This window comes from Saccopteryx leptura, unplaced genomic scaffold, assembly GCF_036850995.1.
Source record: "Saccopteryx leptura isolate mSacLep1 unplaced genomic scaffold, mSacLep1_pri_phased_curated manual_scaffold_16, whole genome shotgun sequence".
NCBI lineage: Eukaryota > Metazoa > Chordata > Mammalia > Chiroptera > Emballonuridae > Saccopteryx > Saccopteryx leptura.
This window is the reverse complement of record NW_027095698.1, coordinates 1362022-1382246: the sequence shown is the minus strand read 5'-3', so window position 1 is coordinate 1382246 and position 20225 is coordinate 1362022. Positions and strand designations below refer to the sequence as shown.

At 35.6% G+C, this 20225-nt stretch overlaps 2 protein-coding genes across 2 annotated transcripts in view; both read left to right on the top strand.

Moving 5' to 3' along the window:
• Positions 1–12119, top strand: part of LOC136386829 (tRNA-uridine aminocarboxypropyltransferase 2-like) — a 40211-nt gene extending 28092 nt beyond the window's left edge. The window contains exons 4-5 of the mRNA XM_066357961.1: positions 9079–9204; positions 12058–12119. Of these exons, the coding sequence (XP_066214058.1) occupies positions 9079–9139 (61 nt within the window). The 3' untranslated portion in view covers positions 9140–9204; positions 12058–12119. The remainder of the gene's footprint in view (positions 1–9078; positions 9205–12057) is intronic.
• LOC136386840 (dmX-like protein 1) overlaps positions 9174–20225 on the top strand; it is a 47561-nt gene continuing 36509 nt past the window's right edge. Inside the window, 2 exon segments of the mRNA XM_066357967.1 lie at positions 9174–9204; positions 16571–16703. Coding sequence (XP_066214064.1) covers positions 9174–9204; positions 16571–16703 — 164 coding nt within the window.

The window sequence follows — 20225 nt, the reverse complement described above, 5'->3', positions numbered from 1 at the left end:
GAATTTTAGGATTTTTCAGTGAAAGTTGCATTGCTTTGATCTGTAGATTGCTTTGAGTAACATCGACATTTTGACAAGATTAATTCTTCAAGTCCATGAGCATGAAAGCTCTTTCTATTTATGTCATCTTCAGTTTCTTGACTCAGTGTCTTCCAGTTTTCAGTGTATATGATCTACATTGGTTAAATTTTTTCTTAAGTACTTTATTCTTTTTGATGCTATAATAAATTGGATTTCTTAAAAATTTTTTGAGTAGTTTGTTAATATAATGCAACTGATTATTATATGTTGATTTTTTATCTTGCAACTTTGCTGAATTCACTTATTAGTTTTAACAGTTTAAGAGTAGATATGTATGTTCTTGTACATGTCTCTTAGTGTACATTTGGATGTGTTTCTGTTGAGTATAAATTTAGGGTGGAATTGCTAGATCATTGGGTTTGCATGTGTTTAGCTTCCCATAGTAGTTGTGCCATTTTATTTTACATTCCCACCACCAGTTATAGGAGTTCTGTTTGCTTTACATCCAAATTAGGCATTTTTATTTATTTATTTATTTATTATTATTATTTTTTTTTCTGAAGCTAGAAACGGGGAGAGACAGTTAGACTCCCACATGCACCTGACCGCGGGATCCATCCGGCACGTCCACCAGGGGGCGATGCTCTGCCCACCAGGGGCCGATGCTTTACGCCTCAGGGGCGTCACTCTGTTGCGACCAGAGCCACTCTAGTGCCTGGGGCAGAGGCCAAGGAGCCATTCCCAGCGCCCAGGCCATCTTTGCTCCAATGGAGCCTCGGCTGCAGGAGGGGAAGAGAGAGACAGAGAGGAAGAGAGGGGTAAGATTGGAGAAGCAGATGGGCGCTTCTCTTCTGTGCCCTGGCCGGGAATCGAACCCGGGACCTCCGCACGCCAGGCCGACGCTCTACCACTTAGCCAACCGGCCAGGGCCTTAGGCATTTTTATTTATGGGAAGAAATTAGAGAACAATTATTAACTCATACCAGGGTGTGTTTATAAGGCATTTTATGACAGCACAGCAAAGGGAGTAAGGGCATGTTTATTCCCATTTGTTATATCTTGGTTTCAGGCTTAGTTGCGCCTTATACTAGCTCTGAAACCTGAGCCAATTACTCAATCTCTCTTAAGCTTGAGTTTCTTTATCAGTCAAATGAAGATGGTAAATACCTCATGGGATTTGTCATGATGGTTAAGTGGGATACCAGTGGAAAGCATTGGCCCAGCAGCATAATGCCGACGAGAAAAAAATAGGCTCCAATTACTGTGGTTTGTGAAAGATGGAAGTATATTTTAATTTTTTTGGAAAAAGTTATTTAGATTTTAGATGTCTTCATGACTACATGGAAAATAACTATTTAGAAATAATTTCATACCTAGAAAATAAAATAATATAAATTTAATAAAATTAAAAAAAAACAATACTAGGAACAGCATATTCTCATACCTAGATTGGTATTAGTAATAACTTATCCCTATTTTCTTTATCATTTCTGCACACAGTATGTGTATGTTTCCACAAAATTTTTTTCTGAACCACTTGAGGGTAAATTACATATACATTCATGACTCTTTACCCTTAAACAATTTAGTTTGTATTTTATAGTATGAATGTTATTTTATACAACCACAGTACAGTTATCAACTTTATAAATTTATATTGATATACTATTTTTACTTAATGTATTATCCATGTTCTACTTTTGTTAGTTGATGTAACAGTAGCATTTTTACTCCTTTCAGTTCAGGATTCAGTCCATGAGCAGGTATTACAGTTAATTAAGTATCATGTCTATTTAGCATCATTTTTCAGTTCCCTTTTTAAAAAAAATTCATTTTGACATTGACATTTGAAGAATATGGTACGTCCCTCCCCCTTTTAAAGAACAAACCTTTTCTTATTTTGCATTTGTCTGATGTTTCCTCTTAGATTGAGGTTAATGCATTTTGGGGCAAAATTATGTATAAATGATGTTGTGTCCTTCTCTGGGTATCACATTTGGAGGCACATGTTATCATTAGCGATAGTGATTTTGATGACCCATCAAGGTGTTGGCCAATGTCTTCACTGTAAAACTGGTGTGGTTTTCCTCCCTCCCCCTGCCACTTGCAACAACAAGCAGTGTGTGAAAGCCACATTATGCCATGCAGAAGATATCCTCACCCTCCTCCAAATTTCCTTCTTGGATCTAGTATCCATTGATGATGATTCTTACCTGGTCTTCTTTTCTCTTTTCTTTTCCTTTTTCTTTCTTTTTCTCTTCTTCACTATCTTTCTGGCACAACAAGGTGTTCTGGCCTCTCATAGTTACCCTACCTCAACTCTGTAATTGGACATTTTTTTGAGGAGCCCTGATTTCTTTTAGTAGGAAAAGGTATTAGAGACCAAGATCAAGATGCTTGATGATCTCATTGCTACTAGAATGTTTGCCTCTTGACCCTTTCATTGGACAGAACTATCAAATATATACATGTATATGCATATAGCATACACATATACATGTACAAACATGTTCACATGTGTACATGAAAACACAGGTCCCTGAATAACGTCATTTCATTCAATGTTATGTGGTTATAACGTTGATAAAATGCCACAGAAATATAATTTTTGTTTGTATCATTTAACCCAGGAGTCCCCAAACTTTTTAGCGGGGGGCCAGTTCACTGTCCCTCAGACCGTTGGAGGGCCGGACTATAAAAAAAACTATGAACAAATCCCTATGCACACTGCACATATCTTATTTTAAAGTAAAAAAACAAAACGGGAACAAATACAATATTTAAAATAAAGAACAAGTAAATTTAAATCAACAAACTGACCAGTATTTCAATGGGAACTATGGGCCTGCTTTTGGCTAATGAGATGGTCAATGTCCAGTTCCATATTTGTCACTGCTAGCCTAAGAAGTGATATGACGTGCTTCCAGAGCTGTGACGCGTCTGTCCTGTGTCACCGGAAGTAGTACTGTAGTGAGCGACGCCGCGCTTTGCAGCGCTGCCACATACAGTACTCCTCTCACTGACCACCAATGAAAGAGGTGCCCCTTCCTGAAGTGCAGCGGGGGCTGGATAAATGGCCTCAGGGGCTGCAGTTTGGGGACCCCTGATTTAATCTTTGGCAAAACTGGTTTCAATGTACGTAGTTTCACATCAAGTCACAGAGCCTATCAACAATGAGATGTGAGAATTTACTATATGTACATTTTGGAAACCATGATTGTATATCAGTATATTTTTTGTAATTTTGAAGGGTTTTATTAAAAGGAGATTTATTAATATGCCGGCCGCATATGACTGACATGGAGCATATCTGACCCCAAATGTATCTCAGAGGCGGTTATATACCCTTTGACCACATACAGGTTGGGGGGGCATAACAGTATGACACAATCATTAACAAGATTATAACATTTGTCTAGGGGATTTTAAAAAAACATTAAAACTTTCAAGGTAACACAATGGTGTATATCAATATTTTTAATAAGTCCAGCCTTACATGACTGTATTGTGTCTTCCCCCATTTCATAAATTTGTTCTTTCTTATATAATAAGAACTATGGCTCATTTCTATAATACGTATAAAATAGTTTTAGAATTGCATTGTTTGTACCACTGCAATTAAAAAACTGACAAAAATACTGTAGCATTTGTTTGTGTTTCTTCACCTTACTCTGCCTTAGAGGTAATAAAAAAATATATGTATTGATCTCTGTGCCACTGTCCACCCCCTCGCCTCCTGTTTCTGGCACAGAGCTGAAACCCTTGTAAATTGGATGATAAGAAGACTAGGACCATCTTTTGTTCTAATGAGGCAACTGGATGAGCTCCTGGTGGTGGCTAGTCATCAGAAAGACCAAACCATGATTAGATGCTTGGAATTTTCCACCCCACCCTCCATTTTCTAGAGAGGAGAGAGGGGTTGACATGGAGTTAATAATTGATTATGCCTACATAAGGAAACCTCCATGAAACTGCAACAATATAGGGTTCAGAGAGCTTTCTGCGTGGTAAACACATACATGTACCGGGTGACGCACCCCAACTGCACAGGGACTGTGGAGCTCCTGCACTAGGCATGTTCCCAGACCTCACCCTATGTATCTGTTCACATGGCTGTTCATCTGTATCTTTTAACTTATGGCTAATAAACTGGTAAATGTAACTCTTTCTCTGAGTTCTGTGAACTGTTTTAGCAAGTAATCAAATCCAAGGAGGAGATCATGGGAATCGCTGATTTTTGTAGCCAAGTCAGAAAGATATTATGGGTATTCTAGGGTCCTAATACTTGTGATTAACATCTGAAGTGGAGGGCAGTCTCAGTTAAGACTGAGCCCTTCTTAACCTGTGGGATCTGATGCTATCTCTAGGTAGTGGCAGAATTGAGTTCAATTGTAGGACACCCAGTTGGTGTTACAGAATTGCTTGATTTGGTTCAAACCTTCTCACAATACTCAGAGGTTTGTGAATTTGATAGTAGTGTGAGAGTAAAGAAGAAACATCGGAAAAAGGCTCATATTTTTCTTTCAGCTACCCAAAACAAAATATATGTTCAAATTCTGTGTTCATAAGTTACTTAGTTCATGCCTTCTTTCTCTAGGTGTAGCTGTAGTATTCATTTGAAATGCATTAGTTCATTTGTTTCACCTTCCCTTTTCCCCATTCTGATTTATTTAATTTAATTTTTGAATATGTATGATGTTAATATGTTTTCAAAAGTCATAACTGTATAATAAGTTATACTCAGAAATGTTATTCTTTCCTTTATCCCTTCCACTCCATCCTAACCCCTCCTATCTTTGTTAGTTAACAAACTCTATTGTTTCCTAATTTTATCCTTTCTTTGTTTCTTTTTGTAATAAGCAGAAACATGTATGTTTTCTTATTGAACTTCTTCCTTACATGCAAAGTAACATACTGGTGTATATACCCTTTTGTACATTGGTTTTATTTTCCCCACTTAATATCCCCGTTGTCAGTTCATAGATATCTTCCTCATTCTTTTTTCTTTCCTTTTCATTTTTTCTTCCTCCTTTTTACAGCTGTATAATATTCTATTGTGGGTATATATCATAGCTATTCAACTGTGCACAGCAGGATTTTTTAGGGCATAGTTAAAAGTTTTTGAAAGTGATTAAGAAATGAAACAAAATGCAAATATGGTTTGAGTTTTTTCATGCATCCTACATCTAATTATACAATCAAATACACTGTAAGCATTTAAATCCTATCGTCAAGCTAACCAGAAGATCTTTATTTTAAGCCCCAAGAATAATAGTTAACTTGTAAAATGTGGACTGAAGCTGGTTATATCCGTTTTTCCACTATCTACTAGTTTATTGCCATTGAGAAAAGAAAGTGAGGACTGAATGAGAGATATTCCAGTTGAATTTCAATAATTTCTTTGGATTTAAAGTTTAGCAAAACTAGAGAGAGACAGCTTTGCACTTTGTAATACTGTCACTAAGGAAAAGACATATGAAAATATAAATGACAAAAGTCATGTGATAATATAATACAGCAACTGCAAAAGAACACGGGTAATCCAAAATGGATAAGTCTTTGAATGATTGAGAGTTAATTGTATTATAAATTGGCACCTTCCTCTTTAGAACTAACTATTTCTGAGATAATTTTGCATTTTTTAACTCTGCTAATATATAATATTTGCTGTATTAAACAGTAATTTTGGGAGGTACTTCAGGATTAATGTAGAGACTTAATTCTGGAAAATTTAGAGTCATGGTTGACAAAAATAGTTGCAACACAATATCTGAAAGTAAGTAGATAATTTCAGGTATAACAAAAGAAAGCAAAATTATGAAGACCTTTAATATATAATGAGGAGGAAATCTAAGTTGTAAACATTCAAAATTTAAAACAATATTGGGGAAATAGTAAAAATCAGTATTTTATAAAAATTTAATATTGAAAAGTCAGTTTTGACAATATTAAGGTATTTAGAGTATTATGAATGAAAAATTTTCTTGAAATGAATTAGTTTTTTAGAATATATTTTCTATAATTTTTTAAATTTATTGTTTTTGGAGAGGAAGAGAGAGTGAGAGAGAGAGAAACTTTGTTCTACTTATTTATGTATTCATTGATTAATTCTTTATATGCCCTGCTTAGGGATCAAACCCACAACCTTGGCATAATGAGATGATGCTATAACCAACTAAGCTACCTAGCCAGAGCTAAAATATTAAGGTATTTAGAGTATTGTGAATGAAAAATTTTCTTGAAGTAAATGAAGTTTTTTGGAGCTTATTCTGGCTAATAGTCATATGACAAACCTTATGATCGTGTTGTGTATATTTGAATAGGTGAGCTGACCATCATAAGATTTTTTTATTTGTTTACTGTGCCATTTTTTCCACTATATGACGCTAGTGGAACGAGACTTGATTTTTTAATTTCTTCTAGGAAAATTTCGAGCAAGTATGATTAATTAGGGAAGTTCTGGTGATGCCATGGAAATAACACTAGCTCAAAAATCAAGAGACCAGGGTTCTCATGCCCTCTTTGCCACTAAGAAGTTATGTCAGCCTATTAGGCATCTTTTTCTTGTCTGTAATATGAGCAGATTAATTTTTGTATGCTCTCTCAAGTCCTTTTCCTAATAGTTTTTGGTAAATTGTATACAGGACTATTTTAGGTTTGGTAGAAATTAAAGTCATAAAGTATATATTAAGTACAATATATATATATATATATATTTACATTAAGTAAGGTATATATGCGTGTGCAAAAGTGATGAGAAAAACTTATTAAAACTTTAAGAACTTGCCTGACCAGGTGGTGGTGCAGAGGCTAGAGTGTCAACCTGGGATGCTGAGGACCCAGGTTCAAAACCCCAAGGTCGCCGACTTGGCACAGACTCCTCCAGCTTAAGTGCTGGCTCACCAGCTTGAGCGCTGGATTGCTGGCTTGAACTTGGGATCATAGACATGACCCCAGGGTCGCTGGCTTGAGCTCAGAGGTCTCTGGCTTGAGCAAGGGGTCACTAGCTCTGTGGGAGCCCCCAGTCAAGGCACGTATGAGAATGCAATCAATGAACAACTGAAGTGCCACAACTATGAGTTGATGCTTCTCATCTCTCTCCCTTCCTGTCTGTCTGTCCGTCTCTGTCTTTAAAATAAATAAATAAATAAACCAAAACACAAAAACAAGAACTTTAAGAACTTATCAGGAGGAAAAATAGTTTGTGATAGATGTTTTATTATCAGTGTTATACTGCATGTTGACCTATAATACATGCATTTTAGGATGGCCATGTACCCTGTAATGCAGGGGTCGGGAACCTTTTTGCCTAAGAGAGCTATGAATACCACATATTTTAAAATGTAAGTCCATGAGAGCCATACAACGACCCGTGTACGTTATGCATTATCCAATAAAAATTTGGTGTTGTCCCGGAGGACAGCTGTGATTGGCTCCAGCCACCCGCAACCATGAACATGAGCGGTAGGAAATGAATGGATTGTAATATATGAGAATGTTTTATATTTTTAACGTTATTATTATTTTTATTAAAGATTTGTGTGTGAGCCAGATGCAGCCATCAAAAGAGCCACATCTGGCTCGCCAGCCATAGGTTCCCGACCCCTGCTGTAATGGAAGGAACTCCTGTGAGCTAGGAGGGTATGGAATATAAAAAGAGTTCTAGTTGGAAGAATTCTGCTCATTGGAAAATTCTAAAGGAGCTATAAAATACTTGCCAACAAGCCTTTTATTTTGTTTGGTTATGATGGCTGCCTTTATAAAATTAAATACTTCATTTATTCCATAAGGTATTTCTAAAGCAGGCCTTTCAATTAAAATTGAGTGCTAGAGCACAGAACAATATAAACTCAAACCCTACCATTTTGTCTGGAACTTTATGTCTAATAATTGAAATGGATAAGAAGAAATATATTTACAAATTATAATATACGTATACTACAAAGAAAAATAAATAGTAATGTGGTAAAAAGGAATTAGAGAGAAGTGGGTGGGGCAGGTGGGGAGGTAGGTGAGGGACTTAGACCTAAATGTTGAAAAGAAGCTGGCTAGGCCCTGGCCGGTTGGCTCAGCAGTAGAGCGTTGGCCTGGCGTGCGGGGGACCCGGGTTCGATTCCCGGCCAGGGCACATAGGAGAAGCGCCCATTTGCTTCTCCATCCCCCCCTCCTTCCTCTCTGTCTCTCTCTTCCCCTCCCGCAGCCAAGGCTCCATTGGAGCAAAGATGGCCCGGGCGCTGGGGATGGCTCCATGGCCTCTGCCCCAGGCGCTTTAGTGGCTCTGGTCGCGGCAGAGCAACGCCCCGGAGGGGCAGAGCATCGCCCCCTGGTGGGCAGAGCGTCGCCCCCTGGTGGGCAGAGCTTTGCCCCTGGTGGGCGTGCCAGGTGGATCCTGGTCAGGAGTCTGTCTGACTGTCCCTCCTCATTTCCAGCTTCAGAAAAATACAAGAAAAAAAAAAAAAGAAGCTGGCTAGAGAAAGACCAGGCAGATAAAAGGTAGATAAACACCTTGAGGTGGAAAAGATTGATATACCTAAGGAACAGAAGGAAGGGCAGTTAGGGACAGGAACTAATTAGGGGAAAGAAAGACAACCTTGAGATGGTTTTGAAGAATCAAAACAATCATTTAGGGGATTTGATCATGGTAAGGAGTTGGAATTTTATTCCAAGAAACTATTAAAGGGGTTTAAACAGGGAAAAGTACTTGGTATAATAAACATTTTAAAAAGATCACTGTAATTTTTGTGTGGAAAGAAATTCGAGGTGAGAAAGGAACCAGTCAAGCTATTAACAATAGTGCAAGAGAAAGATGGACTTAGATAAGGGCGGTAGTGTTCAGTGGAGAAGGAAGAAATGAACTAATTGGTATACTTTTTGCTGATAGGACTGATTAAATTTGCCGATGGGACTTGTATATGGGAGGTAAAGGAAGTATTCTCAAATAATACAAAATTTAAAAAACTTTAAATGAGTCTGTTAAAGTGTAATATTCAATGCTAGTATTTTACATGCTAGGTCTTGGCAATTTTATCATTTTTATTTTTTGTTCCTTTTTTTTAGGCTTATGCATCTGGGTGTGACATTGTTATATTGGGAAGTGATTTTGAAAGGTTACAAATAATCCCAGGAGCTAAACATGGAAATATTCAAGTAGGATGTGTAGACTGTTCAATGCAACAAGGCAAGGTTTGTAATCTTGTGATAATATAAGACATTTTTGAATATGGTTTATGCCAGGATAGTCTATGAAGTATATAATTTCAAAATAAAGCATAATCTTCTCTATGAGTTGACAGAGAACTTTAATACTACTTATTATCTGTATTTAATACTTATTACCTGCACCAGTCTAAAGCTTATTTAAAAATTGATTGACTCAAAGGACAGGATGACAGTCTTCCATCTATTTAAAAATAAACTACTGAAGAGAAATCATTTTGTTAGAGATACGTGTCTGCCGACAGATAATTACGTCTTTGTAATTTCTGGATAAACTTTGTACTAAAATGAAGATAAAGTCTTCTAAAGTCTATAATTTTTTCTTAATTTATTACATGTATATGAAAAGTAAAAAGTAATCTTGAAAGTAAAACAGCAACAACAAAAGAAACAGCATGTGATGCTGTATCAGGTTAAATACGGTTCTATAAAATACAAGTATTGGGAGAGTCCTAACTAATAGGCTGTGTAGTATATAGCTTAATAAAGCACCTGGCATAGGGAGCCAGGCCTAGGTATGGTTTCCTGTGGACTATACTGGGGTGAACTTTACAACTTTATTTAACCCTTTATGTAGTGAGTTTTTTTCATGTTCGTTGACCCCTGCGAGTGAGTTTTCTTTCAATATATGAAATTAGTTCCAGTTCCAGTTTTATTAACTTAAAATCATGTTTGTTTGATAACCAATTTATGGAAACAAGCACATACATTTGCCTTTTTTTAATGTTGCCTTACACATTTTTAAAACATATCGATCGAACTCTGTATGGTCAGAAGGCACAGGGATGTACATGAATGTTCGTACTACTCAAACAGTTAATATTTTTACTAGATAATTAAATAAGTAGTTTTTTTTTAACTATATGATGCCACCAGAACATTTTGTGTGAGGAACCAAAGTGGACCCAATCCTTTTTTAAAAAAATCTATCATTTCTAATAGACCTGCCAGTCTGAACATTACTTCAGGAACCTAGTTTAAAGATACTGATGGTAAAAGGAGTTTTGCCTCTTGCAGTCTTTACTTATTTGTTGAACTACTCTTCCTTTTGCTACTCCTGTGCCCCCTTCTCTTTAATACAGTTACAAGTGTCTCGTCTTTCTTTTGTTTACTCATTTCAGTCTCACTGTACTGCAAAATGATCTATCTTATACAATACTAAAACTTGAGATTTTTTTCTTTTTTTTTCATGTTTGTTTGAGCTCCTAGCTCTAGTTGCTATAATCTTATTATTGTGTAAAAACTCACTTATACCATCTAGACACAGATAGGGTTGGTTCATATTGGAAATGCAATTTTAATAATTTTCAGTATGAATTATCTTTTTGTGATAAGCTAGATTACATGACAGTTCAGGTTAGAATGAAAAGGTCATTTGGTTTTATAATCATTCTGATAAAAGGCTTTTTTTTTTACTAGTATCAGTATAAGCAAATGATTCCTTAAGATATCAAGAAGAACATTTTATAAGTTTTGATACATAGGTACTACTATTTGCCTTTAAGAAGGAAATGGTACTTGGTACCACAGGCATCAGTATTTTATCATTAATATTTTTCTTTATAATACTACCAGATTAATTTTCTTGAGGAAATTCACCTGCATTTATCTTTTTATTCATTTGTTGAAAACATTCATTGTTTTATTATTCATTGTTTAAAAACATTCTTAGCTTACTATTACCTTAGCTAACTGTTCACCTTATCGTGGGGCCCTGAACAACTGGCTCAAACCTGCCTTTTTGGCCTCATGTTCGTTGTTCTATTTAAGGAATCCTCTCTTCTAGCTTGGCTGGTGGTCAGTCACCTCCAACATACCACATTGCCTCTTTTAGTCTTTACATTTGTGTTCATATTATGCCTTCTTTCTAAAATTGAATATTTACTGTCCTTTGAAGAAATACTACCTACACTTTAAAGGCCCAAACTAAATACTCCCTCCCAGACCAACTCAGTAGATGATTTCTATATCCTAAGGTTCCTCAGAACACTTAAAAACATCCATTGAAAGATTTCTTTCCCCATATGTATGTTACATCTTCATTCCTTACCCCTTCCCTAGATTATATATAATTATTTTTATCATTTATTTATTTAATAATTAATTCATTTAATCTTATTCATTGAATCTGTCTTTCTGTAGGTCTATCTTATCTGTTTTCTGATATTTCAGTGTTCTTCATTTGTGACTCACTCAAACATTAGTAATAACTACCTAATAAAACAGAGCCAGGAAGGGTTATACTCCATTGATTTAAAGGGTCGATTTTAAACATACACAAATAAAATAGAATATTAAAAAAAATACATGCCTTAGAGAGTACACAAAGGAACATATCTAAGTTTTATTTTTAAAAAGTTGAATATATACTCACAGAATTGTGAACTTTGAGGCTAAAAACTGATTTTAAGTCCTGTCAAATGTTCTACTTGACAAGGAATACATCATTATATATTCTTCTGTGAGGAATGGAATTAACATTTACTATGTATCTTATAATACTATATAAGATGTTTTACAAATGTTCTTTCAATCCTAAAAATAATTCTATTAGGAAGATAGTACTATACATTTTATAAATATAGATAGAGAAACTAAGGTTCAGAGAGATTAACTTGCTAGTTACACAGGAAGTGACAGACAGTATGCACTGGGATTCTGATCCAGATACGATGGTCTCTAAAACGGACATTCTCAAGTATTGGTGAATGAAATTGCACATGTGGGCATATTTTTTAAGTTACACTATTAATTTCCTTTGCTCTTTTGATTTATAAGTAAGTTAACTTAGCCATATTTTTTTTCATTTTTTTTTTGAAGATTGCAGCCTGCTATGGAAATGTTATCTCTATTTTTGAACCAGTTAACCTACCGAAACAAAAGAAAAATTTGGTCAGTAACTTATCATTTTTCTTTTAAGAATCGAAATGTCTTGAGTATTAAAAGATGTTATTTTTTAGAGTACAAAGTCAGAATGATCATCAAATAAATTAGTATAAACTATACACTATAGTTAACAATAAATGTTAAATGCCACTTTCATGTTAAAAATGTTTAAATCTTTCATTGAAATAGAATTTAACTAAACTGTGCTAATGAATTGTCTTGCAATATTTTTATTTATTTTTGCTCCTGACATTTTTTTTCTGTATTTAAAGAGTCCACAACTTTCTTTGGCAGTTATGATAAAGTTACTGCTGGTACAAACACCACTGTCCAGTCTTAGGTGGCACTTTATTCTTTGCTTTTATGATTTACTTTCACATAGATTTACTGCCTTATGTATTTTGTTCTTAAAGTTACATGTTTTAACTGCAGAGTCTTACCATACCTCTAGGACTATTTTCTTGAACTTATTATATCATGTAATATTATGGTTAACAGGCCAGTGAACTGTCTTAAGAAATTATAATCAGGAATAGTTCTGAAAGCTGGTTAAATGGTAGTTTATAATTATTGAGGTTATATAGTAGATTTCTTGAGCAGTTTAAATGTCTTTAAATATGACAGACAAACCAGGTTATTTTACCCATCTCCACATCTGCACTGAAGATTAAATTGGTAATTTAGCACTAGCCAGGTAGCTCAGTTGGTTGGAGCACTGTCCCAATACGCCAGGGTTGCAGGTTTGTTTCCCGGTCAGGGCACATAACAAGGATCAACTAGTGAATGCATAAATAAGTGGAACATATCATCAGTGTTTCTGTCTTTCTAAAAAAAAATCAATAACAAAATTAAAAACTAGTGATTTAAAGCACGTGACAAAAGATCAGTATAGTGTGGTGCAAAGAGACTTTATTAGGGGTCAGAGGATTGGGGATTTTCTGCTGCGGCTTAGCTGTTTGAGCTAATAATAAGCAAGGAGCTTTAGAAGACTCTTAACTGAATTCTGAGATTGGTTACTGTCATATTCTTCATGAGCTATTGTAAGGATGACATGATGTCAGTGACTGTATAGAATATGTTAAAGAACAAAGCAGTGTTTTAATAATAGACATACTTTTATGTATCTTTCATAGTTTTCACTCGTTAGTGTCTTACATATTTTCTTTGACTTAGTTTTGTAGCTGTATTTTTTTTCTTTTATAATTAAGACCTCAGAGGTCCAAAAAGAAATGTGACTTGACCAGTGAGCCACAGAACTAAGAATAAAACCAGCTTTATTGATCCCTAAGTGTGAGCCTTCTTTTCTGTACCTTATATTAATGAAAAAGATTTTTCTCTGGATTTATACCCATTTTAAAATTTTACAGATGGGGAATTCACAATTCTCCCCTGTTTTTTATTTGTGTTTAGACATTACTTAATGAACCCAATATTAGAAGCTCTTACAGCATTGTGAATTAGTAACTGACAGTACTGAATCTAAATTTTAAAGGTGGTTGCTCCACTCAGAACATTATATTTCAAATAATACTCACTATGTTTATTAAATGAACTAAACTGATTTTTAACAAATCTGTGCATTATGTTAAAATGCCTGTATTAATATGGGTAGAATTGAGATTTTCAGTTTTTGCCCCTTCACTCTTGTTATATGATTGTTTAATATAACAGTGTCAACAACTCATTAAAAAGAGCCTGGTTTATTGGTAGGTAGCACTAACTTTGCAGAGAGGGTAAAAAAAAGCCTGACGGCTAAAGAGAAAGCCTGTTCAGATGAAGAAACTGTAGACTTGGAAGGCACACGAAATCTCTTATTCCAGGGTCTACTCAGAGAATCTTTAGATCCTCATAAAATATATATATGATATTTCCATTTCTTTGTACATTCTGGCATATTTTTTTAGGATGGTGGTTCTTTATAAGAGGTACTCTTCAGAATCACTAGTTGATGCATGTGTCCAAGATCCTGCCCCGGGAACTTCTAAATCTGGAGTGTGGGGTTGTGTCTAGGACCTGTATATCTAGTTCTAGAGAGGGTTTTGATGTACACTGTGATTGAGAGCCATTTCTTCAAGGCAGTGTTATAAAAAATCATGTGCTGCAGGCCACCAGTATCAGAATTATCTGGGATATTGTTTAAAGTGCAGAATCTGGTGCCTTGTCTTGAACCTTCTGAGCCTGAACCTTTAGACATACAGTAGTAGGTCTTGGAAAGTTGAATTTTTAAAAATATTTACTGATTTTAGAGAAAGAGGGAGAGAGAGAAAATAAAACCCACTTGTTGCTCCACTTATTTATGCATTCATTGGTTGCTCCTTGCATGTGCCCTGATTGAGGATCAAACCCATACCAGTGGTGTGTCAGAACGATGCTCCAACCAATGAAGCTATTTGGCCAGGGAGGAAATTTGAATTTTTAATAAACATTAAGGTTATTCTTGTACTAAAGTATGAGAAACACTACTTAAGAAAGTGTTATGGGCCTCAATCTATTAGAGGTCAGTGAAATCAACCTAGTAGGCCACAACTTGAATATAAAGGAGAATTAAATAGAGTAGAAATGTTAAGAGTGCATCACTTATAATAAGGGTAGATTACTTCTGATTGGATTTGTATATTATATATATACTGGTTCACAATACAACATATATTTCTTACTGGCTTTCAGATAAAAAAGTTGAAAACTATTCCTTTAAGGAATGAAAAGACTTAAATTATACATTATAATGGAAGTATTCTATCTCTTCTGAGTTTTCACACATAAGTCTGAGGTCAATAAGAATATTGCCTCAGGTGGAGTGTACTATTATTAGTTGTTTAAATATACTAACAGTAGACTTTTGGACCTCCAGGGGTGGATAGTCTCTCAATAATCTCCTCTACCACATATTCTTATTTTTCTTGACAGAATTAAATGTTTTGTTCTTCTTAAACATGTCTGCATGGTCAGTTATACCTAAAAAAAATGCATGTATTATTAATTATAATGAATATATACATTTGTTTGACAAAAGGTGTCAATAATAATTGGATAAATAACCTTTTATTTTATTTTAATTTTATGAAGTATACAGTGAATGGCAGAAAAGTGGTCAGTTTTTTTGGAATCAATAGCACACAATATCACTTGGCATCCCGCCGGTAAGAACAGAAGCAGAATTAACTGAAATGAAATATCACTTTCCTAGCTATTGCTTTTTTTACTGTTATGTTTTACAGTTCTGCTTTGTATGAGATTGTGGGGAACAAAAAAGTAATAAAGTTGTACTTTTTTCGAACTTATGGTAAAATGAAGATACACTGCAAAAGTTTCCAACTACAGGAGGAATAGCTATTGTTTTGAGAAGGTGGCATTAATTTCTTCTGGACAAAGTTTGATTGAAGAGGAGGCATTTAACCTCAGAGAGATAGATTTAACAGTGAAGGTGGGGATAGTGAGAAGGGAAAAAGAGGAATTGTAGGAAGAGTTAGTTGTTTGTTTGTTTGGATGATAGCACAGCATTCTACTCAGTTACCTAAGTCATAAAGCTGAAATATGTCCTTGAAACCTATTGTCTATTCCTGTTTTTTAGTTGGTGTTAAGCTTTGAAAATTCTGCTTTTGAAATGGCTTTCAAATCCTTGCTTAGTACTTTAATGTTTGATTTAGATTCTCATGATTTTCTATCAGTATTATTACAATTAACCACGTTTCTCTGTCTTACGTTTTTTCTAATCTTGTCTATCACTAGAGTTCCTTTCTAAAATGATCTTTACCCTTCTTTGTGTACTGGAATCTTTGAAAGTATGGTGAAAATTATGGACTGTCTCTCTAGAAAAATGCACATACTGTACATGTAACTTTTGCATATCTTATTGAAGGGAGGTTCACAGGCCTTGTTAAGTATCTCTGTTGATACCCCTCACCCCAGTTGAGACCCCTTGTTCTAAAATACAGATCCACTTAATGTAAACTCCCTCCCCCCACTTAAAAACCTTTAATTCTACGTACCTACAACAAACTCCAAACTCCTTATGAGCATCAGAAATGTTTCATAATCTGTCTTCAGATTTTTTTCCCAACCTTATTTATTTTTCCAGTCAAGCCATTCTTGGGCATATATTTGAATTTGCATGGCTTCATGCCTCTGTGCATAGTATTTCTTTACATAAGGTAAACTCATTATGAAAACAACAGTGTTAACATTCGTCATGGCATCCTTTGTGCCTGGCAGTGTCTGGTACAGAGAAGATGTTCATTAAATATTTGTTGAATGAGAGATTATAAAATCTTGTTTTTCCCCAAGTTGTTTCAACAAAATTAAAATACAACTTTACTCCCCCTTCCCCCTAATCTTATTATTTGACTTTTTAGAAGTTGTTTTTATCTTTATAGTATTATATGAAACTGTTGAGTATGTAACTCACTAAATATTTAAATAATAAGTGGTGAATAACATATATTTTTAGGCAATCCTCTTTTAACTGGTTCTAGCTGTTTGCAACTCTGGTCTAATTCCAACTTGGAGAAGCCAACTGAAGATGGAAATCTGGATAAAGCAGATCTTCACTGTGGAGATTGGAGATGCATTTGGCATTGCAAGTAAGCAATTAATCAGGGGATTAACCCAACAAGCCTGTTCCATGTGGTTTTATTATAAATGCATTTTAGTTTTGTAAAACCACACTGACGGAAAAAGTATTATTTTTTATTCTGTGACATGACTTTTCCTATATACAGAGGATTTACCATTGCCTGTGTTCTACAGATTTATTTGTTTTTACTTGTTGAATAAAACAATTACAAAGAAACAAAAGAAATGTGTAAGGCGCCTGACCTGTGGTGGCACAGTGGATAAAGCATCGACCTGGAATGCTGAGGTCGCTGGTTCAAAACCCTGGGCTTGCCTGGTCAAGGCACATATGGGAGTTGATGCTTCCTGCTCCTCCCTTCTCTCTCTCTCTCCTCTCTCTCTCTCTCTCTCTCTCTCTCTCTCCTGTCTAAAATGAATAAATAAAGTCTTTAAAAAAAAAAAGAAATGTGTAAGGCCTATATGAAGATTATTAAATAGAACTTGCTAATTTATACAAAAGGAGAGAGACAGTTATGCTTTTGAATGAAAATTTTTCTATTGTGAAGAGGTATATTTTTCCCTAAGTAATCTGTATATTAAACATAATTTTAGTCAAAATCCCATTGTAATTTCTCTTTTAACCAAAGTTCTAAACAATTTTTAATTGATATGAGTAGACAGATTGAGCAAAGGAAAAAAAGCAACTCAGACCCAGAGCAGTGTGATGATTACAAGAGCGAAGGCAGGAGAGGTAGAGAGGGTGAGGGGAGATCAGTGGTGATGGAAGGAGACGTGACGTGGGGTGATGAGTACACAACAGAATATAGATCATGTATTATAGAATTGTACACCTGTATAATTTTATTAACCACTGTCACCCTCATTCAATTAAAAAGAATTTAAAATATTTATAGATAAAAAAATAAATATGAGGAGAGGAAAAAAATGAACAGACAGTTTGAGGTTCAGGGTTAGACCCAGTTATATACATGGAGATTTGATATATAAGGTGGTATTTTACATCAGTGGGCAAATTGGCTAGCTCTATGGATGTGAAAATGAAGTTAGAGTCTGTGTTATATCTGGCACCAAAATAAATTTCAAAGGAAGGACAAATTGAATTTCTATACAATGAAACAAATATTAGAAATATAGGTGAATATCCAGTATTGATAGCAACTAGCCATATATCACTGTTGAATACTTGAAATGCAGCTAACCCAAATTTGAGATGTGCTATAAGAATGAAATACACACTGGATTTCAAAAACTTAGCACAAAGCGTGTAAAATATTCTATTATTTATTGACTACATGTTGAAATGATAATATTTTTGACATCTATTTTAGCTTAAAAAATTAATTTCACACCTGTTTCTTTTTATATTAAAATGTGGCTACTAGAAGGTTTACATATATGGCTAACGTTTGTCATTTATGTTCTATTGTAACGGAATAAAAAGTGCTGCTTTAGAGTCAGGGAAAGACTTAGGTATGACACCAAAACTAGAAACTGAAAGGAAAGGAAAGGAAAAACTTGATTATTTTTCTGTATTAATAAAAAGTTTCTGTAAATCAAAATGACCATAAAGAAAAAAAACAAAAAATTGAGAGGAAATTTTTTTAAACCAAAGTCTTAGAAAAGAAACACATATCTCAATAGTGAACAACAATGGACAATAAAGAGAAATATATATATATATTTTCCATTTTTCTGAAGCTGGAAACAGGGAGAGACAGGCAGACTCCCGAATGTGCCCGACCGGGATCCACCCGGCTCTGCCCACCAGGGGGCGATGCTCTGCCTCTCCGGGGCGTCGCCATGTTGCAACCAGAGCCACTCTAGCGCCTGAGGCAGAGGCCACAGAGCCATCCCCAGCGCCCGGGCCATCTTTGCTCCAATGGAGCCTTGGCTGCGGGAGGGGAAGAGAGAGACAGAGAGGAAGGCATGGCGGAGGGGTGGAGAAGCAAATGGGCGCTTCTCCTGTGTGCCCTGGCCGGGAATCGAACCCGGGTCCTCCGCATGCTAGGCCGACGCTCTACCGCTGAGCCAACCGGCCAGGGCTTTGAAGAGAAATATTTTAAATGGTAATACATATGAATCATAAGCATATTAAGAGTTGATCTCACTTTATATCAAGAAATGAAGCCTGACCAGTGGTACCACAGTAGATAAAGCATTGACCTGGAACACTGAAGTTGCTGGTTCGAAACCCCAAGGTTATTGGCTCTGAGTGTGGGTCAATAAAATAATGGAGGTCTACGTGTATTGATACATAAAACTTCATAATATATCTTTTGTGTGTCTGTGTGTGACAGAGAGAGAGAGAGAGAGAGAGAGAGAGACAGAGAGAGGGACAGATAGGGACAGACAGGCAGGAAGGAGAGATGAGAAGCATCAATTCTTCGTTGCGACTCCTTAGTCTCCCTTAGTTGTTCATTGATTGCTTTCTCATATGTGCCTTGATGGGTGGCTACAGCAAAACAAGTGACCCCTTGCTCAAGCCAGCAACCTTGGGCTCAAGCCAGTGACCTTAGGCTTCAAACCAGTGACATTTGGGCGCAAGCCATTGACCATGGGGTCATGTCTGTGATTCCACACTCAAGCCAGCAACCCTGAGCTAAAGCTGGTGAGCCCATGCTCAAGCCAGTGACCTTGGGGTCTCAAATCTGGGTCCTCTGCGTCCCAGTCTGACGCTCTATCCACTGTGGCACCACCTGGTCAGGCCATAATGTATCTTTAAATAAGTAAATGTTGCAAAGCAAACTGTTGATGTGGCCTCAGTTTCTATACCCTCTTCCCCCACACCCTCCTATAGGAAATAGAGAGGAAGAGCAGACAGATGCATCTGGAAATCTTTATATTAAAATATTAAGTGTGGTTTTGCCTGAGAATTGGTGTCATGGTATCGGTGAAACTAAAGATGGTTTTATTTTTTTCTTATTCATTTGTATCAATATTTTAAAGTACGTATTTGTTACATTTAAAGTCAGGAAAAATATATTTGTATTTGGAATGAACTGTGACTGAATTAATCTCTGGCCTGCTTTACAAATAATTTTAGGATGCATCTAAGCATGAACTTGGATAAGGAAAGGAAGGCAAAGATAGTGAGAGTCTTGAGATCAACATTTATGAGTAGCCAAAGGGAAAGGCTGTGAACAGAAAGGAGCCAAAACTCCTTGGAGAAGAAGAGCAAGTACTCACCAAGTATATAGGTGAAGCTGGAAGGCTCAGTCCCTGACGGTCACTAACCCACACGTAATCTGTATTTAGTCACATGCTACCATAAAGCGGAATGCTTTTTAAAATATTAGTTTGTCCATGAAAATGTATTTTGGAATACAGATTATTTACGGTTCTGGAAATCAGATATCCAGATTAAAAATATAACCATTCTTTCACATTCTGAGGGAATGAGAGCTATGACTCTTAAATTTTAAGGACTGACAAGTTATTCTTTGCATGATTCTTATACATGAATATTTTTACATAAAAATAATCTTTATATTTAATTTAGTTATATTTTTAAATTTATAATTATGAGCTAT